The sequence below is a fragment of the Lacerta agilis genome, chromosome 11, assembly GCF_009819535.1.
Source record: "Lacerta agilis isolate rLacAgi1 chromosome 11, rLacAgi1.pri, whole genome shotgun sequence".
NCBI lineage: Eukaryota > Metazoa > Chordata > Lepidosauria > Squamata > Lacertidae > Lacerta > Lacerta agilis.
Window position 1 is genome coordinate 44,725,541 of NC_046322.1, and position 25,639 is coordinate 44,751,179.

Sequence of the window (25,639 nt, forward strand, 5' to 3'; positions counted from 1 at the left end):
TTATTGGTTTTTATAAAGCAAAAACAACTACAATGCAATCAAACGTAAACACAACAATACAAACAAACCTACAATAAAACATACCTACAATAAAAACAAACCTAAAACGACAACCACAATACAAAACAAAAAATCCATTAATTATAACTAATAACTGTCCTTAACATTGTATATTGACTTCCTCCTATCTCCTCTTCCTGTGTTCTTTGTCTATCACCTTTAGTAACTTCTAAACATCTTACATAACCTTTTTTACTATAAAACTTACCTAATTAATTAATCTTATTATCTTAACTCTTATTTCATCTGTCTTAAACACTTAACCTAACTCTACGTCTACAGTCTAACTTTCCTTCCAAATTATATCTAATTTTCAATCATACAGTAATTTTTAAAATACAGTTTAAATTTCTTCCATTCTTCTTCCACCGCGTCGTTCTTCTGGTCGCAAGTTGTAGTTATCTTTTCCTGCCTTTCATTTAGCTTACTTTGGAACCTTGCTCCCATGAGGCATATATAAACCAAAATTCAAAGAGATACTCTTAGGCACTGAGCGTGTCTGCTGCATTTTATTTAATTTTATTTAGCTTTTTTTAGCAATGGCACATCAGAAACAGTTTAGGGGATGTTCACACATTACATTTAACAAGTATGCAATCTGTGTACAAAACAGTTGAGCTGTACACTTGTATAAGTATTCACATTTAACGTTGAAAAAGTAAAGAATCTTTGTTCATGTGTACTCAAGAACTGAGCTGTACAAGTCAGCAAACACACACTCTTTCATATGTACAAGGGTGAAGGCAGCTTTTATCAGTGAACAAAGCTTTTCAAATGTGGTTTTCTATAAAGTATAGCAAGAAATAGTATAAAGTTTCTATAAAGTATAGCAAGTCCAAAGTCTGCTTGAGTATACTGAAATACCCTGTGTTCCTGTGCGGCAAAAATTGACCTCTTTGTGCCTTGTCGGTCCACCATATGGAGAGTTGCCAATGCAGCACACATAATTACAATGAATGTAAACATAAAACTAACTATGCGCTGGCAGGCTATATTTTCTTGGTTTCTTGCGGTAGGTCATTTTCATACTTCTGTTTAAATTTCCTATCGATTTTTTTAAAAAAAAATACAGCGGTGGTCACAGAGAAGGCTGTAAGAATGTTTCAGATTTATAGGAGCTGGTATCATGTTTTGATAATTCAAAACTATAAAGCATCTTGTGGCCTGTTAAAAACAAAACAAAAAATGTTATGAATTGATGAGGTGGGCTGTGGTCCGTGAAAACTGATGCCAAAACAGATTTGTTAGTTTTAAAGAGGCCACAAGATCCACTGCTGCTTTTGCTACCCTTCTGGAAAAGGATTAAATTTGAAAGCAATTGCATATGGTTCCCTCACTTTGCTATATATAGGTGCACGCAGATTGAGCAAAAGGTTAAATCTTCCCAGCTATTGTGACCCATCATTATGGCTGATAGGTACCTCAGATTCCATTTTATCCATATTTTTTTCTTTCCCCTCTTTTCTTTGCTCCCACACCTCCCTTTATCTGAAGATCACATTTGTATTCCACCTTAATGTTGTAAAAGCACCAAGTGCAGCTGTCCATGATAAACAAAACATATAAACCAATCCAATAACAAAACTAAACAAATTTTGAAAACCGACTAAAACAGCAGAAATAGCAACACTAATTAAATCAACCATCAAGCACCTAAAACACTGGGGAATTCAACATTTTACTCAGTGCCAAATATGCTACAAAACTTGTGCCATTCAGGACTTACTGGGAACAATGTTCCATTAATGGGAAGTCACTAGACACTCACTGTCTGTCTGTCTCACTCACTCATACACATAGGCTGCTATATAACTACAGTGGTACCTCGGGTTACGAACTTAATTCGTTCCGGAGGTCTGCTCTTAACCTGAGGTACCACTTTAGATAATGGGGCCTCCCGCTGCTGCCGCACACTGGCACGCCATTTCTCTTCTCATCCTGGGGCAAAGTTCTTAACCTGAGGTACTACTTCCGGGTTAACGGAGTTTGTAACCTGAAGTGTTTGTAACCCAAGGTGTTTGTAACCCAAGGTACCACTGTACTCTACAAAGATTAATAATAATAATAATAATAATAATAATAATAATAATAATAATAATAATAATTTATTTATACCCCGCCCATCTGGCTAGGTTTCCCCAGCCACTCTGAGCAACTCCCAACAGAATATTAAAAACACGATAAAACATCAAACAAAAACTTCCCAATACAGGGTTGCCTTCAGATGTCTTCTAAAAGTCAAATAGTTTCCTTGACATCTGGTGGAAGGGTGTTCCAAGAAGGCCCTCTGCCAAGAAGGCCCTCTGCCTGGTTCCCTACAACCTCACTTATTGCAGTGAGGGAACTGCCAGAAGGCTCTTTGAGCCGAACTTCAGTGTCCAGGCTGAACGATGGCAGTGGAGACGCTCCTTCAGGTATACTGAGCCGAGGCTATATATATGGGGGAATCCAGGAAAAGGTCTCACAAGCTGATCTTAAGGAAGAAGAGAAGAAGAAGAGAAGAGTTTGGATTTGATATCCTGCTTTTCACTACCCGAAGGAGTCTCAAAGCGGCTAACATTCTCATTTCCCTTCCTCCCTCACAACAAACACTCTGTGAGGTGAGTGGGGCTGAGAGACTTCCGAGAAGTGTGACTAGCCCAAGGTCACCCAGCAGCTGCATGTGGAGGAGCGGAGACGCGAACCCGGTTCCCCAGATAACGAGTCTACCGCTCTTAACCACTACACCACACTGGCAAACTTCAGGTGCTAAGAGCAAAATCATCATTTTTGCATTGTATCTAGAATCAAACCGTGAGCCAGTGAATATATTTTTCTCCCTAGCCAAATAGCCCCTTCTTAATAATCGGTTTGCCTTTTGAAAAAAAAATGAGGTGAAGTGTCTCCAGACTTTATAAAGGTTGTAAGAGGATGCGATACTGCGGACATTTTATCTGAGCATCTCTGCTTACCCCGTTTTTGGTTAACATCCTCTTCAGGTGTTACTGGCTTGGAAAGGCCACAGGAGTAGAACGGGACGTTGGAGCCACAAATTTAGCCTCACCTTCAAAGTTGTGCAAATTCTTCCACTCCCTTGCATGGTGAATATGAAGTTCTGCAGTGGCCTTTTCTATCTGGAGGCAACTGAGAGCCCTGGAATATTTTGGTTTTCCTCATCATGAGAGTGGCTGGTAGAGTCATGTGACCTTTGGGGCACCTGTATTGCCTCTTCAAGCCACTAATTCCTGAAAAGGCCTTTAGCAGAGTATGAGTTAAATGCAGATGATCTTTGGAGTGCATTTCTAAATGTAGACAAGTTGTGTAAGAAATGCAACACTTTTTTTGTATTCTCTTAATAGGATTTCAGAAGCCCATATTGCATGGACTTTGTTCTTTCGGATTTGCTGCCAGGCATGTTTTGAAACACTTTGCAAATAACGATGTGACCAAGTTCAAGGCAATTAAGGTCTGTTAATGCTTCTCCTGGGATGTTTTATGTTCACTGCGAGCTGAAGGCTAGTTTTCTTAATTGCACTTAAGATGCAGACATAAAATACGATTCGTTGTGTCACGTTGACACTTGATTTGATGTTACCTTACGTGTTTTACATACACTGTATGTTTTCGTTTGCTGTTTATGTACATTAGAAACGCCTCAATTACACTGTCTGTTTTCTTGTTCTATTTATTTGCAGTAAGTATTTGTCATTTTTCAGCCACAAAGTTTGGGAAGCAATTTACATAATGTAACACAATTTGCGTAGTGGCTTACAAACGTATTTTAGAGAAGTTGTTTACAGTTCCATTGGGGCAGGCTTGCATTTGTTGATGCTGCCCTTAAAATAAAGGGAATCGGCTCCTACAGCTCTTTCCACGTTCTTAATGGTCTTTAGAGGATGGGGTTTGTCAACTTCGGTGGCAGTGCTTAAGCTGAGTAATCCAAACTTCATCTTTCTACAAGCAAACACTTAAAGCGAATGTGAGGGATAACAGCGATAACAGCCATAGCAAAGTGTTTTTAATATTTCATAGGATCCCTCCCCCATCCCTGTTAAAGCATACCTATTCTTTCCTTGTGTTAGGTTCGTTTTGCAAAACCAGTTTACCCGGGACAAACTTTGCAAACAGAGATGTGGAAGGAAGGAAACAGGATTCATCTTCAGACCAAGGTCAGTAGGGTGAAACCAAGATTTGTGGCAGTTAAAACAAAACAAAACAAAACAGTACCCTAGGATGGATCTCTTTCTGTGTGCATAAATCCCATTCATTTCGTTGGGGATTGAGTGGATGGAATTGTATGCAGCTAACATATGATTCCCCCATCTCCCCGGAGAGTATCTGTAAAGATCCCATGTCAAATAACCACACAATGTCTTGCTAGAGTGGTGCATGCCCTGGTTATCTCCCACTTGGACTACTGCAATGCGCTCTATGTGGGGCTACCTTTGAAGGTGACCCGGAAACTACAACTAATCCAGAATGCGGCAGCTAGACTGTTGACTGGGAGTGGCTGCCGCGACCATATAACACCAGTCCTGAAAGACCTACATTGGCTTCCAGTACGTTTCCGAGCACAATTCAAAGTGTTGGTGCTGACCTTTAAAGTTCTGAACAGCCTTGGCCCAGTATACCTGAAGGAGCATCTCCACCCCCATCGTCCAGTCCGGACACTGAGGGCCAGCTCCGAGGGCCTTCTGGCAGTTCCCTCACTGCGAGAAATGAGGTTACAGGGAACCAGGCAGAGGGCCTTCTCAGTAGTGGTGCCCATCCTGTGGAACACCCTCCCATCAGATGTCAAGGAAATAAACAACTACCAGACTTTTAGAAGACATCTGAAGGCAGCCCTGTTTAGGGAAGTTTTTAACGTTTTATTGGATTTTTAATATTCTGTTGGGAGACACCCAGAGTGGCTGGGGAAATCCAGGCGGATGGGTGGGGTATAAACATTATAGGAATAGGAATAGGAATAGGAATAGGAATAATTTATTATTGGCCAAGTACATTTTCCAACATACTTGGAATTTGTTTCGGCTACATTGCAATGTAAACATACAGACACTGTTCCTCTCACAATACAAAGAAGTAAAGAAACCCCACCCATATTTTACCTCCCCTTAAGCTATACAACTATGAATTTAACAATTTAATGGCACAAGGGAAAAAACTATTCTTGTGCCTGGCCGATTTTGTATATGAAGTCCTGTAGCGACGTCCAGATGGAAGTAAATCAAGCAGATGATGACCGGGATGTAAAGGATCTGCTACAATTCTCTCTGCTCTCTTCCTTACTCGGGTAGCATAAATTGTCTCTATTGAAGGCAAGCTAACACCAATTACCCTTTCTGCAATTCTTACAGCTCGTTGGAGCTTTTTCTTGTCTCTCTTAGAGGCTGTACCGTACCTTTATTATTATTATTATTATTATTATTATTATTATTATTATTATCATCATCATCATCAATCATCACTACTATATTGTCCTTTACCTCAGGCAGCAAAGGGTCTTGGGCCGACTAGGGAAACCAGGTATATTTATGGCCAATGATTGAGTCTGCTGACGACAAGGGTAATATTGGACTCAGGAGACTTTGGAAGTGGAGTCAGTGTAATTTACCATTTATAGTGTCTGCCAAGACCCACGTTCAAATCTCCACTCAGCTCACCCAATGACCTTGGGCCAGTCACCTTCTCTCAGTGTAACCTACCTCACAAGGTTGTTGTGACAGAGGGACAGAAACCTCGTGTGCCACCTTGTGCTCCTTGCGGCAAATACATGTGATCATAAATTGGGTGTGGAAGTGGGAAGTTAGTTCTGTACTAAAGACGTCTGGGAACAAGCGCAGGTAAGGCCTAGGAGCATAAGAAGCTACATCTATCAGGTTGGATTGTTTGTCTACCTAGTCTAGTATTATCTCACCTGCCAGCATCTCTGCAAGGTCCCAGGTGGAGGTCTTTCCTATCATCTGCAACCTGTTCCTTTTAAACTAAAGATCCCAGGCATTGAACCTGGGACCTTCTGAATGCAAGCGTTGTGCTTGGCCACTGAACCACAGTCCATCACTTGTCCATCACTCGGAATAGCTACTCCACTTCCTTTGCCCCTGAGATTTTTTTCCCCTTGTCATAAACAAGGCTGAGATTTCTGGAAAGCAGAATTAGAATAGCTGTTCAAAACCTCAGTTCAGTGTGCTCAATCTCTTCCAGGCCATTAGCACACTACTATTTTTTTAAGGCAGACTTTGTTGGCATCTTTGAAAATGCATGTAAAGAGGGTTTTTGATAATGCTGTTGACCTTGAGTCCCTTGGCGTCTCTTCCCCAGTCTTCGTGGTTCTATAATCTGTTTTTGGAAATCATTTTCGTTCCCTTAATTTCATAAAAGACCCAGAGTGGTAGATAAACTGAAAACGGCGATTGCCCCCGAGCTTTAAAAGTAAATAAAGATGTAAAAAGCAGCAAACAACATTTTCTTTCTTCCTATCCTTTTTTTTATAGAGCCAATTAAATAGCAGCAGCTTGTTAAACACTGGCAGACTGCCCTCAATGTTTATTCATACACAGTATGTTTGGCTAAAACATGCAGCCCTTTCATTGACAAGTCTGTATTTAATATTTGAAATGATTGGAGCTGATTATTTCCTCTCTGCTCTTGTGGCTTTTTAACCCACCAGAACATTGTCACTGATTGTTCTTAGGTTTTCTTTCATTAAGCCATACTTGATTTTATGAAAGGATGCAAGCAAAATGGTTCTGGCTTTAGGATAGTTTGCTTAATGATTCCCCCCCCCCAACCCTTCCTTTCCTGTTAGCTGTTCCTTTGCTAGATTTGAATTGTGCAATTTAAGATGCAAAGAAGATCCTTAACTTGTTCTAATATAGCTATTGTCCTGTTTATAATTTTTATTTCCACACTTTTCAAACAACGCACTGGTGCTGTAGAAATTGCTTATATTTGATGTTGTTGTTTTTTTCCAGGTCAAAGAGACAGGGGAGGTTGCAATTGGAGGAGCATATGTCGATCTCACCTCATCCTCTGAACAGCCTTCAGCTAAGGTAGGGAAAGTGTGAGTTGTTGCTTTGTATGATAAATTCGAGAACAGTTTATATGCTACATTGAATAATGAAAATGAGTTGGATAGAAATCTAGTCACGCTTAGAGTAGACACATTAAAACTGATGGGACTTAAGTTAGTCATGAAATGGTAATAATAGCAGCAAACCTTTGCATTGTGACCCAAATCCTCCACCCTTCCAGAAAACAATTTCAGTGACGTATTTAAATCCAGCCAATTTGCATTCTTTTGCTTAATTTTGCATAAATCCTGGCTTTGCAAGTCATCAGGAGAGGAAATTGGTTTATATACAAACCACTGAGGTCACTCTCCCTAACCTGACCTCTAGAGATCGTGCTGAGCAGCTCCTCAGCTATCCCCTGCAGACCCTTCATTTTGCAGAAGACATTGCCGCCACAGATGTTCAGTTCCATATTTCTAGTCATCGGGGCTAGCGACATGGCTTCTGTTGTAAACGAAAGCAGAGGATTCTCGTGTAAATCCAGTAGCATTAGTCTCCGTCCCGTGCACTTGTTTAATTGATTGGTTGGACGGGAGGATGTTTGAGTTGGAAGGTTTGAGTGTTTGCGTGGAAGTAACTAAAATATGCCCAAAATATCATCTCGGCCCTTGTATACCCAGCTGTGTTCTGCAGGAGAGGGCATCTTGCCAATACCATTTCATCAGGAGCTTGATTCTACATGATGTAGGAATTGGGCCTATTAGCATTTTGGCAGGGGGGAATTGGAGCTTATAAGTGTCTACCCTTTTGAATGCCCTCTTGTTACCTATTATTATTATTATTATTATTATTATTATTAATTTATTAATTACATTTATGCAGTGCTTCATACAAAAATATATCAAAGCAGCTTATATTTCAGACAGGAGCTGCCTTTCCTATCTTTTCAGCCTTCCTTTTCCCAACCAGCCATTTAAGTGGTGGGTTGGTTTTTTTATTTATTTATCCCAGTCTGTTTCCCCATTAAAATTGAGCTTGTGATTCTGTTTTCATGTGTTTTTTACCACTGATGTTTTTTTGTTGCTGAATTGCTTGGAGATGTTTATAAATGGAACCACTTTTGCATAGTCTAGCTGAATAAAGGCTTTAATTGATGTAACACGTGGCTGTGAAGTATTTCTACCAGGAAATACTGCTAGAGCAGTTTCCCATAATCTTTCATCTAGAAATCTGTCATTTGCCCCTTAAACCCTTCCACTTTTCTGGCAAAAAGAGTAGGAGCATATTGAGCTCTTTTTCGAGGTGGGGAATACGCTACCTGGGGCCTAGAACACCACAGAATAGGGCTACAGAATATCCTTTAAAGAAGGAAGCTAGAATTCTCTCTGTCTGTGTGTGCCGTAATGAATCACAGGATATGGGTTTGGGTGTGAAATCCCTCAATGGCCGTATCTCTTTGTATGCATTAGGTAGTAGGACTCAAGAGTGACCTTGTGTTTGGAGAAATCGGTCGTCGCATCAAAGAGCTTGGCAGTGAGCTGGTGAAGAAAGTAAATGCCATATTTCAGTGGAACATCACTAAGGACGGAAAGACTGCAGTGCAGTGGAGTAAGTCGCAAGTTTAATTAATTTACGGAATGCCTTATTGCGTCCTCTAATGAAGTGAGAAACCTTATGTGGTTCAAAGCCCTGCTAGACGAAAGGAATATGGCAGCCAAGGAAGGTTCTCTTTCTAATAAAGTGAAACTATATTTTATTACAGTAGGATGTGTGGCGTTGAAATCAAGACTTTAGCATCTTGTCACCTTAGAGCTGGTGTGCAATGAGGTTGCAATGCAAAGTGTCCTAGTTCAGATATATCACAAAAGGACCCTGTCCCTCAGTGACAATATTTGCACAGGGGATCATGCTGCATCGATTTGTTGCAAAGGTTACAGTGGTGACGTGTGCAGTTTTGATGGTCAAAGGTAAAGGTAAAGGGACCCCTGACTATTAGGTCCAGCCGTGTCCGACTCTGGGGTTGCGGTGCTCATCTCGCGTTACTGGCCGAGGGAGCCAGCGTACAGCTTCTGGGTCATGTGGCCAGCATGACTAAGCCGCTTCTGGCGAACCAGAGCAGTGCACGGAAACGCTGTTTACCTTCCCACCGGAGCGGTACCTATTTATCTACTTGCACTTTGATGTGCTTTCGAACTGCTAGGTGGGCAGGAGCTGGGACCGAGCAACGGGAGCTCACCCTTTTGCAGGGATTCGAACCACCGACCTTCTGATCAGCAAGCCCCAGGCTCTGTGGTTTAACTCACGGCGCCACCCGCATCCCTTGATGGTCAATTTCAGAATTTGTATAGTGTTGATGATCAAAAGCACTACACAAATTCTGAAAATTCTCTTGTTTATTTTCTTCCTCCTCCTCTCTTCCTTGGATAATGTTTTCCTTTTCATATTTGTCACTGTAAGACATTGGCTTATTGCCCCATTTGCAAGCAGATGTAATCCACAAAGCAGTTTGACGCGGAAACAATAGATAATACTTTTTGTTTTGAGTAAGACACATCCATGTCTACAGAAATATTCATTTAAGGCTCCACTGGTCTTCATCTCGGTTTGGAAACTGAATCCTGAGTATTTAGATCTGACTCAATCCTATTATATGCTGTTAACAATGAACTAGATCTCAGTAGATCGGATTAAATCCCAGTTCTCACATTATGCCTGCCCCCTCCCGCATATGGGAGGATCACGCTAATGCTTCTTCGGCCTAGCAGTAAATAGCATTTGATGATCATCATGTAAATTCCCTCTTATACTTTCTGTCGTCATTATCCTCTGTTCTGATCACTCTGTTGTGCTAGGCAACATTAATATGTTATCTCCAGTGGCAACTGCGTTTTTATTTATGACTATTCCACATTCGTATTTATGTATGGTGTTCGCTGTTGATGCTAAAAGTGCCGTGATGAAAAAACAAAGTACTGTACATGAAACATGCATGCCTTGAAAGCTCCTGTTCTTCTGTGCCCATGTCTTTCCTGTTCATAGTGCAGAGCTAGGTGTTGTTGTTTTTTAAAGGAGGCTGAATCAATGAGTTTGAGTGATCGATCTCTGTTGCAAAGCAGCGGTGGGGAACCTGTTCGTCTCCATGGGCCAGATCCTGACATTATGTGATTGACAGGTGGGTGGCTTCCACCACCGCTCCAGTTATAGGGAACCCTGATGCTTCTCCTGTTTGTGTGCAAGTCAGAGAAGCATTGGGGCTCCCTCAGCTGGGGGGCAGGATGCCTTTTGAGGCAGCAGAGCTGTTCAGCTGGGGGAGGGCAAGATACCTCTTCCACCCCACCCCCCCAGCTGAGCAGTTCAACGAAGCCCAAATGCTCCTTGGCTCGCAATTGAGACTGAGAGGCATTGGGACTCGCTCACCGTGTACGGCTAGGTCATGTATCTTGGAAGAAGCAGCCAAGATAAATTCCAGTCATCATGATATATCAGCATATACTGATTGCTGAGGTGCTTTTATTTATTTTAGGAAACCCCTAAAATTGTTTCCTAAAAACCTGCCTAAAAATTCCCCCCAGATATCACTTCTGCCTTTGGAATCCCAGTAATTTCTGGGAAATCCCAGGTGTTTGGCAGCCCTAACTAAACTAAATAATCAGAGGGTGAGTTGTTGTTCTAACAACAGCAGCAATTTGCTTAGCTATTTCCCCTGCTGGACTTCCAAGATGAGACATGAATCCCAAACTGATAAGGCAAAATTCACTGAAAACCCTACCTACAAGCAGTGGAGCTGCTTGATGGTGGAGCAAGCCATTTGTGTGGGGTCTCTCTCTCTTATCTCTCTCTCTCTCTCTCTCTCTCTCTCTCTCTCCATCCACAATTGCAAGAGCCCCAAGAAACGATGTCAGGGGTGTTTGCCCAATCCCAGCTCACTTGCCACCCAGAGCACTTTCACAAGTTGTCCCTTGCTGGCAAGCAATCCCTGGTCATGAGCAGAGGCAGGGTGATTCGTGGATCCTCATTGTGGCTTTCACTATGCAATTAACATGATAAGTGAGTCCCTGGCAAGTTATAGTGCCGCTGACCCCCTGGGTGTGTTCCGCGAACCCCCGGAGTCCCCGGACCCGTAATTGGGAACCACTGCTTTAGTATGTTCTTTAACTTGTGCTTTTTATATGTTAGTGAATCCTAAGCAACACAGGCATTTAATACAATGTTCCAAATAATACAAAAAACACGTCAACTAAAAATGCTGATTATCAGCCATATATGAAAGATACCAAGATTAATTTAAGTACAGAAACAAAATCATTAAATTTCAAATCTCCATGTAAGGATTTAGTTGGTTGACCCAAAAGAAAAATGAATTTTGTCCATATAGCTAAGTCTCTCTCTCTCTCTCTCTATACATACACACACACACACACACACACACACACACATATATATATATATATATACACACACACACACACACACACACACACACACATATATATATATATATACACACACACACACACACACACACACACACACAGGAAACTTGAGAGAAAGTAGTTGGTACAAAGTCTTCTAAAAGTTTTGAAAAATATCAAAACTAATCTTTAAGAATAATCGAGAATACCTTTTTTGAACATCTTCTATGTCAGAGAGCCATCAAAAGTAAAGAGCATTGGGAATTTCCTTCCCTTAACACTAAGAACGAAGCAGAAAGATCCCTGTTTTCTTATCTCTTTCCTTCCATTTTCAATCCTGAAACCTCGTACGCTGAAGCCATCTAGGTCAGCAACTCTCATGGGGCAGTGGAAGAAGAAAACGGCTGCAGACTGTGGTTATTCAGTGCTTCATCATATAAGCAAGCACTGCTGGGCACATTTAGGCTTGATATAAACACCATTCAGGCATTCTGCTCATGTGTGAAAAGCCGCATGCAAGTAGCGGATGATCATGCGAAGCAGTTTCGCCACCTCTGTCTTGCATCTCATGGAGGTTGAAAGTCTGAAGCGTGGAACCTCTTGTGGAGACTCTTTATGATTTAGAACTCAGATTATTGTGTGGGGAATATCTCCATGAGTAGAGGATGTCTTGACCTCCATGAGTTGAAAGGCAAGGGACAGAAGATGATTGTTGCGCTCGTGCCCATTCACCATGCTTGCAAGTAGGTTTTATTTGTGACCATAACACTTGACTAGGGCCGCAGATTGTTCAAGACCTTTTATATGCCTGACTTCCAGCCTGAGGAGTATTCGTATAGCAACCATACATTCCTGTCGCTCTTCCTTTTATGTAGCCTTGAATATCCTCTTCAAAAGGTTATAATGTACTGGGCCTCTTTTGACGCACAAATGGCAAATGGCAGCTAGATCAATTTTAATCTAGCTTTATCGTTCAACCTGCTTCACCCCCCCCCCCCCAATCTGACTAGGTTCCAATTAGGGCTGGGCGATGTATTGATACATCGTCCAAAATCAGTTTGAAGTCCACGTTGTGGTAACGGTTTCATCATATTCAACATGGTGGCATTTCGCGAATCATGATGTGTGCGCATGCGCTATGTAAAAAAATTGTGATATGGGGAAAACTGCGAAGCTAGCCGTCGCTTCTTTCATGATTCCTGCTGCCCCTTTGCTCTGTAAAAACGTGTCTGTTTTAGAACCCTAAGCAGTTGCAGTTGCCAGGACAGTACCCTGTTTGCCTCTACATAGCTCCATCCTTATTTCAGACATCGGTGTATCGTGATATTTAGCTGGTGGCATATCACAGTGTTGAAAACCAGACATTGCTCAGCCCCAATTCCAATATGCCTGCCGGTTTCCACTAGGAAGGGCAACGATAATACTAAAATCTCACAAGCTTTTTGTTAACATCGATGATGTTGGACTTTGATTCTCTTGGGATCTGCTTTGGGCCTTTGCTGCTAAAGGTTTGCAGCTAGATTTTCGCCAGCGGTGCCTTTGCTTTGATGGGCTGCCTTTGTTCTCCTGGCCTACCTGCTAGGCCTCTTCCCATTGATAAATCCACGTGGCTGCTGTGCCTGCCTCTGCGCTTCATCTTTTGGCTTGTCGCTTCTCCCTTGGCTTTCTTCTCTGGTGTAATCTGCCACGGCTGCTGTTGACAGCACTAGCAGCCTCCTGGACCCCTGCTGCTTACAGCCGTTGTGGGTGACGGCCAAATCTCTGGCGTCTTCAACTGATGTCCTTAGGCTGAATGTCAGAGGAATAAATGACAAGAAGCAGCCCTTAAGGAAATGATTTGCAGTTCTGGTTGACACGGCCAATAATTTTATTCTTCCCAAATTCACAAGTGCCAAAAAAGCTTTTATTGCTTTGTGCAATTGACTAGAACCTCCCCCCTTGTATCATTCCATATCATGCCAGCCTCTTCATTTTGTTACCATCCTTCAGCAGCTGGGACATGTGAACAGGAATTAATACTCGCGATGGAAGTGGAAATTCTTCTGCATAAATGCAGAAGAATAGCAATAAGAATTCCTTTTATGGAATGCATTTGAGATCTTATCAAGACAATTCATTGTTTCCCTCCACCATTAATAACAATACTACTAATAATAATACTAATTTATTTGTGCCCCGCCCATCTGGCTGGGTTTCCCCAGCCACTCTGTGCGGCTTCCAACAAAAGATTAAAAATACATTGAAACATCAGTCATTAAAAACTTCCCTAAACAGGGCTGCCTTCAGATGTCTTCTAAACATCAGATAGTTGTTTATTTCTTTGACATCTGATAGGAGGGTGTTTCACAGGGCAGGTGCCACTACCAAGAAGGCCCTCTGCCAGGTTCCCTGTAACTTCGCTTCTCACAGTGAGGGAACCGCCAGAAGGCCCTTGGAGTTGGCCCTCAGTGTCCGGGTTGAACGATGGGGGTGGAGACGCTTCTTCAGGTATACTGAGCCGAGGCCATTTAAATCAGAGACCATTTAAATCAGAAACTTATTTCTCTAATGGTAAACTGGTCTTTACCAAAAGGCCTCCTTCGTGGTAATGAAAGCAAGACTATTTAGCATTTATATTGCATATTGTCCAAAATTTCTCCAATGTAAACAGGGACGTCATAGTCAACAACAGCAAGAAGAAGAACAATGATGATGATGATGTTGATGTTATTTATGCCGTTCCTATTTGACTGGGTTACCCCAGCCACTCTGGGCATCTTCCAACATATATAAAAACATAGTAAGACATTAAACATTAAAAAAAACCTTCACTATACAGATGACTTCAAAAAGTTATATAGTTACTTATCAATCAGGGATTGATAACTGCATACTCTCCAACATTTTTCCAATGACAACAGGGACATCCTACCATATCATCTAGCATCTATCCATTGAAAATAGGGACGTCCTAAGGAAAAGTAGGACATTCCGGGATCAAATCAGAAACTGGGACGGCTTCTGTAAATCTGGGACTGTCCCTGGAAAATAGGGACACTTGCAGGGTCTGATATTGTGCTTTAGGTGTATTCAAGGCACTGTGATTGTCTACTCTGAAGTAAGTCCCAGTAAGACTTGCTTTCAGGTAAGTCTGTATACAGGATTACAGCTTCAATTGTACACCAGCACTGTATGGTTAGCTAATGCTATGTTATTTTACAAATGGCTGGCAGAGAGGAAAGTGGCTCAGCTAGTGAGTTTTTGGGTGAATTGAAATTTGAACCAAGCAGTTATCCAGTATACCATTAAATGGTTTCTGTTGCAAACCTCCCTGTGATGGTATAGAAATAATAATAATAATAATAATAATAATAATAATAATAATAATAATAATAATAATAATAATAGAAGATACTTGTCGCACCCTACTTTTTCTCTGAAACAGCTGGCAATATTTCTCCATAGGAACCCTATCTGTGAATATCTTATATTAAGAAAAGATAATTCTTTTTTTTAATGAGTATGGTGGTATTGCAATGTGGCAACGTTCTCATCTTCAGAAAGGGTGATGTGAAATCATTTAAAGTGTTTTATGCAAAGTTCATCCTAAACTGGAGAAAGTTGTGGGTTTTTTTGTAAAGGGAAAAAAAAACAATAACTTTATTGGAACCCATCAGGTAAATGCTGAAGTCTTCTGTATTAAAATTCCATGTAAAACTGCTTCAGAGATATGGTGTGTTGTGTATCATATAGACAACATCTCGCAAAGGCAGTTCTTAGAACCAATACAAGCACAACCTGTTCTTTGTGAAGCTGTTATTCATAGGAAAACCTAGAAACAAAGAAAGCAGCTTCTAACTTGTCTCGCCAATGGTAAAATTGCTTGGATATCATAATTAAAAATGTCAGGTCCTTACAGGAGCATTAGCTTGGCAATGGCTTTGTTTTTATACACTCTAGCAGGGGCAGGAGAGAAGAGAGCGGCTCTGGAAATTTGCAAAATGTGAAAATGAATTGGCAGAGCAAAATCTTGTCATAACATTCTCCATTGCAAGCTACACGATACCTGACAGCTTATATACCCTGTAGTAGATCATTTTGGCAGTGCATTTTGTGCAGGAAATAGGACTTTGGGAGAACGGACATTTTGAGAAATTGTTGGTGTTCCGTGAAGAAAGGAGAGATACTTGGCTAAGATTTAAGACAGTCTTGAAATGGAACATTAAAAAAGCACTATAGTACAAAACAAAACATCCCGCGTCATATCCTGTATTCTGAAGGAAGATAGGACACTGATCTTTTTTTAAAATAATAGTTGGCCCTGAAATGTAACACAAAAAGATTAAATGTGAATACTGCCTTCAATTTTTTTTCTTTTTTGCAATAACTATTCTGGGAAAAAATCCATACAGAATATGCTCCCTTCGTACACTTATAGGCAATTTTGTGTTCCACTTGGTAACCTTTTTAGCAGGATGCAGAGGAAGGAATCCAGCATATTACTACTGAACTTGGCGATACTGAAGTACTACTACTATCTTTACAGCTGTGACTTTTTCAAGCACAAGAGTTCGGTGTAATAAGCGATATACGTCCTCTATCTCAGCAGATAACTTCCTGTACTGACAGAGAAATTTAGTATCTGTCTGTCTTCCTCTTCATTTTCCGGGGAGAGACTGCTTGAGAGTACCAATCAAAGATTACATCTTTCCTACTAACTGCAGCAGTATAGTATAGAAAGTTCTTGAGAGGGGAGAGATGAACTGTAAAACCCATTTTAATACAGACATTTATTTATTTATTTATTTATTTATATTATTAGATCTATCCTGCCCTTTCTCCTGTTGCGGCCCAGGATTCTGTACGCATAGCATGGTATTTAACTAAGTTTTACTCAAAGTAGACCTATTGGGAGGAATTCAATGTTGTACCCAGTCAGATGGGTGGCACATAAAACAATAGCAGCAGCAGCAGCAACAACAACAACAGAAACAGAAAGCAACCACCACCACCACAATGATCAGCACAACAAGAAATAATGGGAGATTTTAAAATTTATTTAGGAGACCACTGTAAGCAAACATTTGTTGTTCAGTCGTTCAGTCATGTCCGACTCTTCGTGACCCCATGGACCAGAGCACGCCAGGCACGCCTATCCTTCACTGCCTCCTGCAGTTTGGCCAAACTCATGCTAGTAGCTTCGAGAACGCTGTCCAACCATCTCATCCTCTGTCGTCCCCTTCTCCTTGTGCCCTCCATCTTTCCCAACATCAGGGTCTTTTCCAGGGAGTCTTCTCTTCTCATGAGGTGGCCAAAGTACTGGAGCCTCAACTTCAGGATCTGTCCTTCCAGTGAGCACTCAGGGCCGATTTCCTTGAGAATGGATAGGTTTGATCTTCTTGCAGTCCATGGGAGTCTCCTCCAGCACCATAATTCAAAAGCATCAATTCTTCGGTGATCAGCCTTCTTGATGGTCCAGCTCTCACTTCCGTACATCACTACTGGGAAAACCATAGCTTTAACTATACGGACCTTTGTCGGCAAGGTGATGTCTTTGCTTTTTAAGATGCTGTCTAGGTTTGTCATTGCGATGAAAACATTAGCAGGATTCTAATAACACTTGTAATGTAACAAGCACTATGGATAATATGGACAGATGCAAAATATAGATTGTGAAACGATATGCAGCTGAAAATGCTGACAATAGGACCCAGGGAGGGGATGGTGGGAAGTCTTGAGATTCAGAGAAATCTCTACAGTATATATGGATATGCATTTGGTATTGTTACAACTTTACATTTGTAAAATCAAATAAAAACAATTTCAAAAAACCACAACAAACAATTATTATTATTATTATTATTATTATTATTTATTACCTTTGTGCTCCTGGCTTTTGCTCATACACCAGTTTAGTTAAAACCATCTCCACATCTTGTGGCAGTCAATTCTATTAGCCCACTCCATAAATTAAGCTCCATATGTTCGAAGAACATTGGTGGAGGAGGTTGTGCACAATGGACATCGCACTTTCCTCACTGGCTCTACCCCCCCCCCCCAAGACCTTCTGCACATTGCCAGAAGGTCCGAAGGAGGAACCTATACATGTTCAGATGAATAGATAGTACAATTTGGGACCCTGGGTCACCTGGAGGAGCCTAACACGTTCAGCTGAATTCAAAGGTTCCCCCATTTGCCTAACACACTGAAGCCCTGGAGTGGAGCCAACGGGCAGTTGTGACTTTGAGGGCAGGGCCAGCACAGAGCCCAGTTGCTTAAGTGAAGAAATACTTCATTTTGTGTGTTCTGAACCTGCTTCCAGTCAGGGATTTCACTGCCTTCTCCAAGCAGCACCGTCATTCTGTGTGTGTGTGTGTGTGTGTGTGTGTGTCGCCCCCCCCCCCCAATCGCAAATGGCCTGGGAAATAAATGTTTTAAGGCAACTCGCAGAGATTGTGGCGCACTTCTCTGGACCGAGCCAACGCTTTTCAGCAGAAGCAATTTCCCCAGGTAATTAGCTATTAAAGCATACGTACAACCTCTTCACTCGGATGCTTAATGAGGGTAGGTTGCGGGATACGGTGGAAAGCCGAACAGGTTGTCATACTGTGAGGAAGCTCAAAGGACCCAAGTGTCTGGGGATAACGAGTTTAAATGGGGAGGTGCATTTGTTTCATAAATTGAGCCACTCTCCGTTGAAGCATCCCCACAGCAGGTAACTCAAATGACTGAACAGGAGGCAGGTAATTAGGTAGACTTCATTACTTCTGTGTTAATAAATTAAAATAATTTAGGAACTTATATGGTTGGGAATCTGGGTGTAGTGATAAAAGAAATGTTTACTTTTGTCTTTTTTCTACTTTGATAATGTTGAGCTCTGGAGTGAGTGTGTGTGTGTGTGTGTGTGTGTGTGTGTGTTTGCTTGTTCAGCCTAATTAAATTCAGGAATTAATCTCATTGCTGTTAACCACTGTTGTCTTGTATCTTTTAAGTTCCTAATGTTCTGTGTGACTCTCTTCTTGATAAAAAAAGGTTCTTAAAGGAACATATAACATTCAGTTTTTGCTTTTTCCATTTTTTTTTAATTAAAAAAACCTCTTATCCATTTCCCCCAGCCATAGACTTGAAGAATGGCTCTGGAGACGTGTACCAAGGACCAGCCCGGGGGAAGGCCGACACCATTTTCAGCTTGTCGGATGACGACTTTGTGGATTTGGTGCTTGGCAAGATCAACCCACAAAAGGTACAGGTGCAGAATTCATGTATTAAAGGAATGACTTTTAATTTGCAGGTGCTTAAGAGATGCTAAATCAACAAGCCTAAACAAAGGATGGCCAGGGCAGCAACAAGTTCCCATATCAAGAAAATACCTAACTTGTTACTCATCTTGGACATCTTGTTTCGGTTGTTACAATGCTATGTACAATACCTGAAGTCTGACCTCTCCCCATATAAAGTGTCCTGGTCCCTGCATTCATCATCTGAGTCCCTTCTTCGTGTGCCTCCTCCATGTGAGGTCCGGAGGGTGGCAACACAAGGACAGGTCTTTTCTGTAGTGGCTCCCCATTTGTGGGATGCTCTCACCAGGGAGGCAAAATCATTCCTCTTCAACTAGGCCTTTGGCATGTCTGGAATTTTCCAGACGTATGGCAAGCCTAGACATGACAGAATAGTGTGCACCAAGCCATAATGCTTAATTATAATAGTGTGGGTTTATCAACTTCATTTTGTGCATCCTGGAAGTGATACATTGCTGAGAATTTGCCTCTTCATGTTCTGCATGCTGTTAAGACTGGCTATTATGTATAGCCTAAGAATTCAGCATCAGCGTTGCTGAATTGATGGCTATCGTGGTAATGTGATGCATTTCCTTTCTACCCATGGTAACATTTTGCAGTGGGCAATATGAGACTTTGCAGTCTCATAGCTCTACACTCCTAACTGTGGAATGGTCCAGATCTTCAAAATCACTATTCAGAATTTATTCTATTCCTTCCCTTTAGTTCAAAGAAACAACTCCTCCTGGTGATTCAATAGGTTTGACCCCAATTGTCCACAGCAGATGCCGCCATTGTCCCCAGTTAATTCCTCGTTGTCGCATTCTCTTGTAACTGTTCTTTAAAAGTGCAACTCTGGAAGAGCAGAGACAGCCTCTTTAATTGTTTTCCCCCCACTCTGCTTGCTGCAGGCATTCATCTCTGGCAAGCTGAAAGTTAAAGGAAACATCATGCTGAGCCAGAAGCTGGGGACGATTCTTCAACAGTATGCAAAGCTGTGAGTTCCCTGCTGGATTGAGTTCGCCTGGGAAGAAAAAAGGAGCCGTTTCCTTTTTCAGATCAACAACCTGAAACCTTTATGCAAATCCTGTCTTAGATAACTTCTAATAGACTTTATTGCTAACTCGCAAGTTGCCTTGATTCTTGCGGATACAGAAAGTTGGTGTGGATGTTGATGGGTTTAACATGATCTTTATTCTTTCTTCAACGCTGCAAGCATTTATACCTTCCTTATACCTTGTTCCTTGGAGCTACTTCCAATTAAAACTCATCCAGTTAATATATTTCTATATGAAATTTAAACGTAATTCAATAAAACATAACTTTGATACCATCCTGTTCTGGGTTATTGTTGTTTAGAAGCCTAAGCCATATTGCTCCTGTTACTTGGAGGGGCGGAGTCTACAATTATGAATAATATGTGGGATTTGTGTCTTGTGCTTCAGTTTGTAGATTGCAGGGATAATCAGGTCAACAGTTGCAGCTATTTATTATTAGACTATAATAGGTCTATCTGATCTCCATAGCAATAGGATTATTCTCTGAAAAATGAGGTGAATTAACCTATAGTAACTTGGCCACCTCATGAGAAGAGAAGACTCCCTGGAAAAGACCCTGATGTTGGGAAAGATGGAGGGCACAAGGAGAAGGGGACGACAGAGGATGAGATGGTTGGACAGTGTTCTCAAAGCTACTAACATGAGTTTGGCCAAACTGCGAGAGGCAGTGAAGGATAGGCGTGCCTGGCGTGCTCTGGTCCATGGGGTCACGAAGAGTCGGACACGACTGAACGACTGAACAACAACAACAACCTATAGTACAACTACAAAACCAATGAGAGTTACAATAACGGTACTAAGGATGGGTCAGAGAAGGAATCATTTTATTACCCGTGTGACATAGTGCTAAACCACGGTTTAGCATTAATTGCACAGCCGGAGCAAGCCAGAGCAAACCCTTGGGTCTGCACGCAACAGCTCTTGCCCCACATGCCCAAGAGAGGAATATTGTGTTGTTTTTATAAAATTTTCTGGTGGTTTTAAGTTCCTGAATTTAACCCACCAGAGATGTTTGCAGACATGCATCCAAGTGTGTTATAGCATCATGTTCACCTCCAAATTCCACAAATTGCAGGAAGGCAAGGTTATCTATCCCAGCAATGCATGCCAGACAATCAATCAATCAATCAATTTTTACTTATACCCGCCCATCTGGCTGCGTCTTCCCAGCCACTCGGGACGACTTCCAACACAATATTAAAAACACGCTAAAACATCAAACATTAAAAACTTCCTTAAACAGGGCTGCCTTCAGATGTTTTCTAAAAGTTACGTAGTTGTTTCTTTCCTTGACAACTGATGGGAGGATGTTCCACAGAGCAGACGCCACTACACCCTCAGTTTCTCCACTATAACTTTTTCAGGACTCTTTAAGATTGCATGACTCCTCCAGGGGGGGGGGATTCATAATACAGTGGTGTCTTGGGTTACAAACACCTCGGGATACAAACGCTTCGGGTTATAGGCTCTGCTAACCCGGAAGTAGTACCTCGGTTTAAGAACTTTGCTTCAGGATGAGAACAGAAATCGCACCGCGGCAGTGGGAGGCCCCATTAACTAAAGTGGTACCCCAGGTTAAGAACGGTTTCAGGTTAAGAATGGACCTCCAGAACGAATTAAGTTCATAACCAGAGGTACCACTGTACATGGAGTTTAAGCATTAAGGTATATAATAATGAAAAATAATGAATCTGGATATAAAATGTGAAATTGGCAAAACTAGGCTACAAGTCCCACTTAGCTTATGATGCCAATCTCAGTGTTGTTTTTCCTCGTACTTTCAACCTATACTTTCACGTAGGCTTTGTTTTGCTGTTTGTTCAATATGCTCTAGAGTTAGTGCTGTCAGAAGGCAGTAGCTAGCTTGACATTAATTTCCTACTTTACATGTGATCTGGCCTTTTGCATTTCCTCTTGACGAAATGCAGCACAAATTTTCATCTTGGGCCCTGAAGACTTAGGATAGCAGGCGATTTATTGGAGCAAGTATCCTTCAGCATCACTTCTGCAGACTCCTCTCTTGTCAGTCTCTCGCTTCACTTTAATCGTCGGTAGTGCTGAACGATGTTGCCCTGCAACACAGCTCCATTAGCCCTCCAGGTCTGGAGCATCTCTGTTTTCCTTAGACTAGTAGTGCTGACATATTCATGGTGTCCTAATTGTCAAGTCAGGCTGCTGGCAGACACTGGCAGATAGCAATGGGCAAAGCCATCAGTTTCTATGAATTCCTCATTTTTCCAGTCTTAAAATCAGTTATCCACATTTCCACACCAGTTTGTGGGCTGTTGTTTTTGAAGTCCTCCTGGATATTCACCAGCATTTTCATGCAGGTATCTCCAAATATACATGTTTTCTTATGCAATTTTGCCCAATGTACATGTTTTTGCAAATCAGTTTCCCCCAATATAATCCACCTTTTGTGTTATTTTCACTAATATATGCATACAGAATCTGGATTTTGGGGTGCACTAATTGGCTGCATTTCAAAATTGGGATAAGTGCCCATTTCAAAAGGGGAGTACATTTCGGTTCATGTGTTGCTTTGGAAAGAGCGAATTTCGCATTTAAATGTGAATTTAATCAACCTACCCGCCCCTCCATTCCTACTGGCAGATGATCTATAAGAACAGGTCTGAGGTCTCTTGCCTGGGAAGGGGGTCCCAGGCATGTTTCAAACTGGTGATGCTTTAGAAAAACAGAAGGATGCTATGTGTTCTGTAGCATAGAATGAAGTCAATACACTGGATATTTGCTAAACTGCAAGTTCTGCTTCCGAAAATGGGAAAGCAATGGGTTGCTTTAGAGCTGTATGTAAAAAATAAAGTTGCCTTGGAATAGCTTAGATCATTGGTTGTTGTTGTATTGTCGTTTAGTCTTGTCCGACTCTTCGTGACCCCATGGACCAGAGCATGCCAGGCACTCCTGTCTTCCACTGCCTCCCACAGACTCATGTTGGTAGCTTCGAGAACACTGTCCAACCATCTCATCCTCTGTCGTCCCCTTCTCCTTGTGCCCTCAATCTTTCCCAACATCAGGGTATTTCCCAGAGATCCTTCTCTTCTCATGAGGTGGCCAAAGTATTGGAGCCTCAGCTTCAGGGTCTGTCCTTCCAGCGAGCACTCAGGGCTGATTTCCTTCAGAATGGATAGGTTTGATCTTCATGCAGTCCATGGATCACTGGTAAGCTTGTCCAATTTAAGTTTCTTTGAATGCTTTCTCTAGCAAGGACTTTATGCATTTCCCCCTGTCGTCTGCATTGTCGCCTTATGCAGCTCATTCCCATTTCCTGCAAACCAACTGAAGCATTACAGCTCAACATCCTTTTAAGTGACCCATTTAATGGCCTTTTAAATAACACGCGAGAATAGAAGTGAAATAGGGGTAAAGCCCGTAATGTGTTTTGCCTTTGCTTCAGCCTGGCTTTGGGCCTCTGGCTGATCTGCCTCTAAGCCACTGGAATTTCTCTTAATTAGGTTGTTCCGGAGGATTTCACTGCCCCTAAGAACTGTCCTCGGGAATTACAGACATTTGCGCTTAAATGTCGACAGGTGCATTCCTTATTAAAGAATCGCTTTAAAAATGAATGTGATGATAAAAGGACGGGAACTTTGCAGCCCTATCTGAGTAGTAGAAAAGAGAGGACATTTAAACACCTCCATCTGCTATGCAGAACACACACACCCTCTTCCTCGGGGTACCACTTGGCTTGGAGCACCAACATAGCATCTCAGGCTTCGGCATTTATGTGTCATCTGCAAGTGACATAATTACTGTCACATGTACAGAGGCCCTAATTTTCCCCATGATGCTCCCCTTAGTGTGTTCGTCATGCTGTTCTACAAATTTTGTAGAAAAAGTCAAATCCACAATTATGGATTAAGGGGCTTTAGAAAAGGCTGTCAGTGTATACTATACAATGTGTATACTGATTCTTGCTTTACAATATGTTTTTATAACCCTTGAAGCCCACATTCTAAGAACGGTGAAACTAGTTTTGCGAGCCCTTGGGATTTAGGCTTATTGCTCTTGAACAACCAAAAAAAAAATCAGGGCAAATTTAAAATAACGTGAAATTGTAGAATTTAGCTGACTTCTGAATTTGTGCAAAACCCTGCTTCGGTTCTGGCTATGGGGCTCACTGGGGAGTGATGAATGCTTGACACCAACCCTGGAACATTTCTCCCATGAAAATAGAGACATCCTATTTCACAACAACAACAACAACAAATTTAATAATTTATACACTGCCCGTCTGACTGGGTTGCCCCAGCCACTCTGGGTGGCTTCAAACATATATAAAAACATAATAAAACTCTGAGGTGTTATTTTTTAAATTTCCTATACACGCCTGCCTTCATATGTCTTCTAAAGGTTGTATAGTTCCTTATATTCTTGGCTTTGGGGGTCGCATAACTCCATATCCTCCAGTGATTCTCTGAAGAAAATAGGGGTGTCCTAAGGAAAAGTGGGACATTTCGGTATCAAATCGGAAACCGGACGGCTTCTGTAAATCTGGGGCCGTCCCTGGAAAATAGTGACCCTTGGAAGGTGTGCATACTCTGCACGGTACACAAATCGGAAACCGGACGGCTTCTGTAAATCTGGGGCCGTCCCTGGAAAATAGTGACCCTTGGAAGGTGTGCATACTCTGGACGGTACACTATTTTTGAAGCAGCCAATGGATGGTGGAGAGAGACACATATTAAGGTAGAGGGATGCAGGTGGCACTGTGGTCTAAACCACCGCTTGCCGATCAGAAGGTCGGCAGTTTGAATCCCCGTGATGGGGTGAGCTCCCGTTGCTCTGTCCTAGCTCCTGCCAACCGAGCAGTTCAAAAGCACACCAATGCAAGTAGATAAATAGGTGGAAAGGTAAACGGCGCTCTAGTGGGATGGTAAATGGCATTTCCATGCACCCTGGCACTCATCACAGTGTCCCATTGCGTCAGAAGCGGTTTAGTCATGCTGGCCACATGACCTGGAAAGGTTATGTGGACAAACACCAGCTCCCTCGGCCTAAAAAGCAAGATGAGCGCCACACTCCATAGTCGCCTTTGACTGGATTTTCCATCCAGGGGTCCTTTACCTTTACCTTTTACCTACATATTCAGGTGTGAAGGGGAGAGGCGTTCTCCAAAGTGATGAATATGGCTGACTGCTGAGTTATCTGATCAGAGAGACAACCTCTCTAATGAGAGAGAGAGAGAGAGAGAGAGAGAGAGAGAGAGAGAGAGAGAGAGAGAGAAGGCAATATGCAAAGAGTCTGACAGCAGACACCATAATGGACTAGCTGTTTACCCAATGATTCACATTTATTTCCTCTGTAGAATAACACACACGCACACACACACACACACACACAGTCACAGGCATTTCCAAGGCTTAAAAAAGGCGATTGGATGTAGAAAGCAAAAATGCCTGTAAAGTAGTTCAAATTGTTTTTTTAAAAAATGAAAGAACAATTCAAAGCTGTAGAAATAACATCCTTGAAATTGCATTTAAAGCCTAGGGTGCCATAATTATGAGAATTTCCTCAAAAGGAAAGAATTCAGAAACGTTGGTTCCCGGAGGAGATGGATTTCAACTGACTTGGTGCCAATAACTTACTCAGTGCAATGACTTGTCTGGCTGTACTGATTGGGCAGGGTCCCTGTGCTCAAGGTAGCTGCAGAAAGAAGGCCCAATTGCTGGGGACAAGGTGAAAAAGTGTGGCCCTGCTCCACCATCAGCACTGACACTCACTGCATGTGAGTAATGCATGAGCAGGGCTAATAATAATAATAATAATAATAATAATAATAATAATAATAATAATTTTATTACTTATACCCCGCCCATCTGGCCGTGCCTCCCCAGCTACTC

The 25,639-nt window shown here is 41.8% G+C and overlaps 1 protein-coding gene across 1 annotated transcript in view; it reads left to right on the forward strand.

The window, feature by feature from the left end:
* The window catches only part of HSD17B4 (hydroxysteroid 17-beta dehydrogenase 4), a 70,260-nt gene extending 50,207 nt beyond the window's left edge, over positions 1-20,053 (forward strand). Inside the window, exons 19-24 of the mRNA XM_033163746.1 lie at positions 3,399-3,505; positions 4,122-4,208; positions 7,014-7,091; positions 8,522-8,660; positions 18,559-18,686; positions 19,632-20,053. Coding sequence (XP_033019637.1) covers positions 3,399-3,505; positions 4,122-4,208; positions 7,014-7,091; positions 8,522-8,660; positions 18,559-18,686; positions 19,632-19,721 — 629 coding nt within the window. The 3' untranslated portion in view covers positions 19,722-20,053. The remainder of the gene's footprint in view (positions 1-3,398; positions 3,506-4,121; positions 4,209-7,013; positions 7,092-8,521; positions 8,661-18,558; positions 18,687-19,631) is intronic.
* Positions 20,054-25,639: the final 5,586 nt, after the last annotated feature.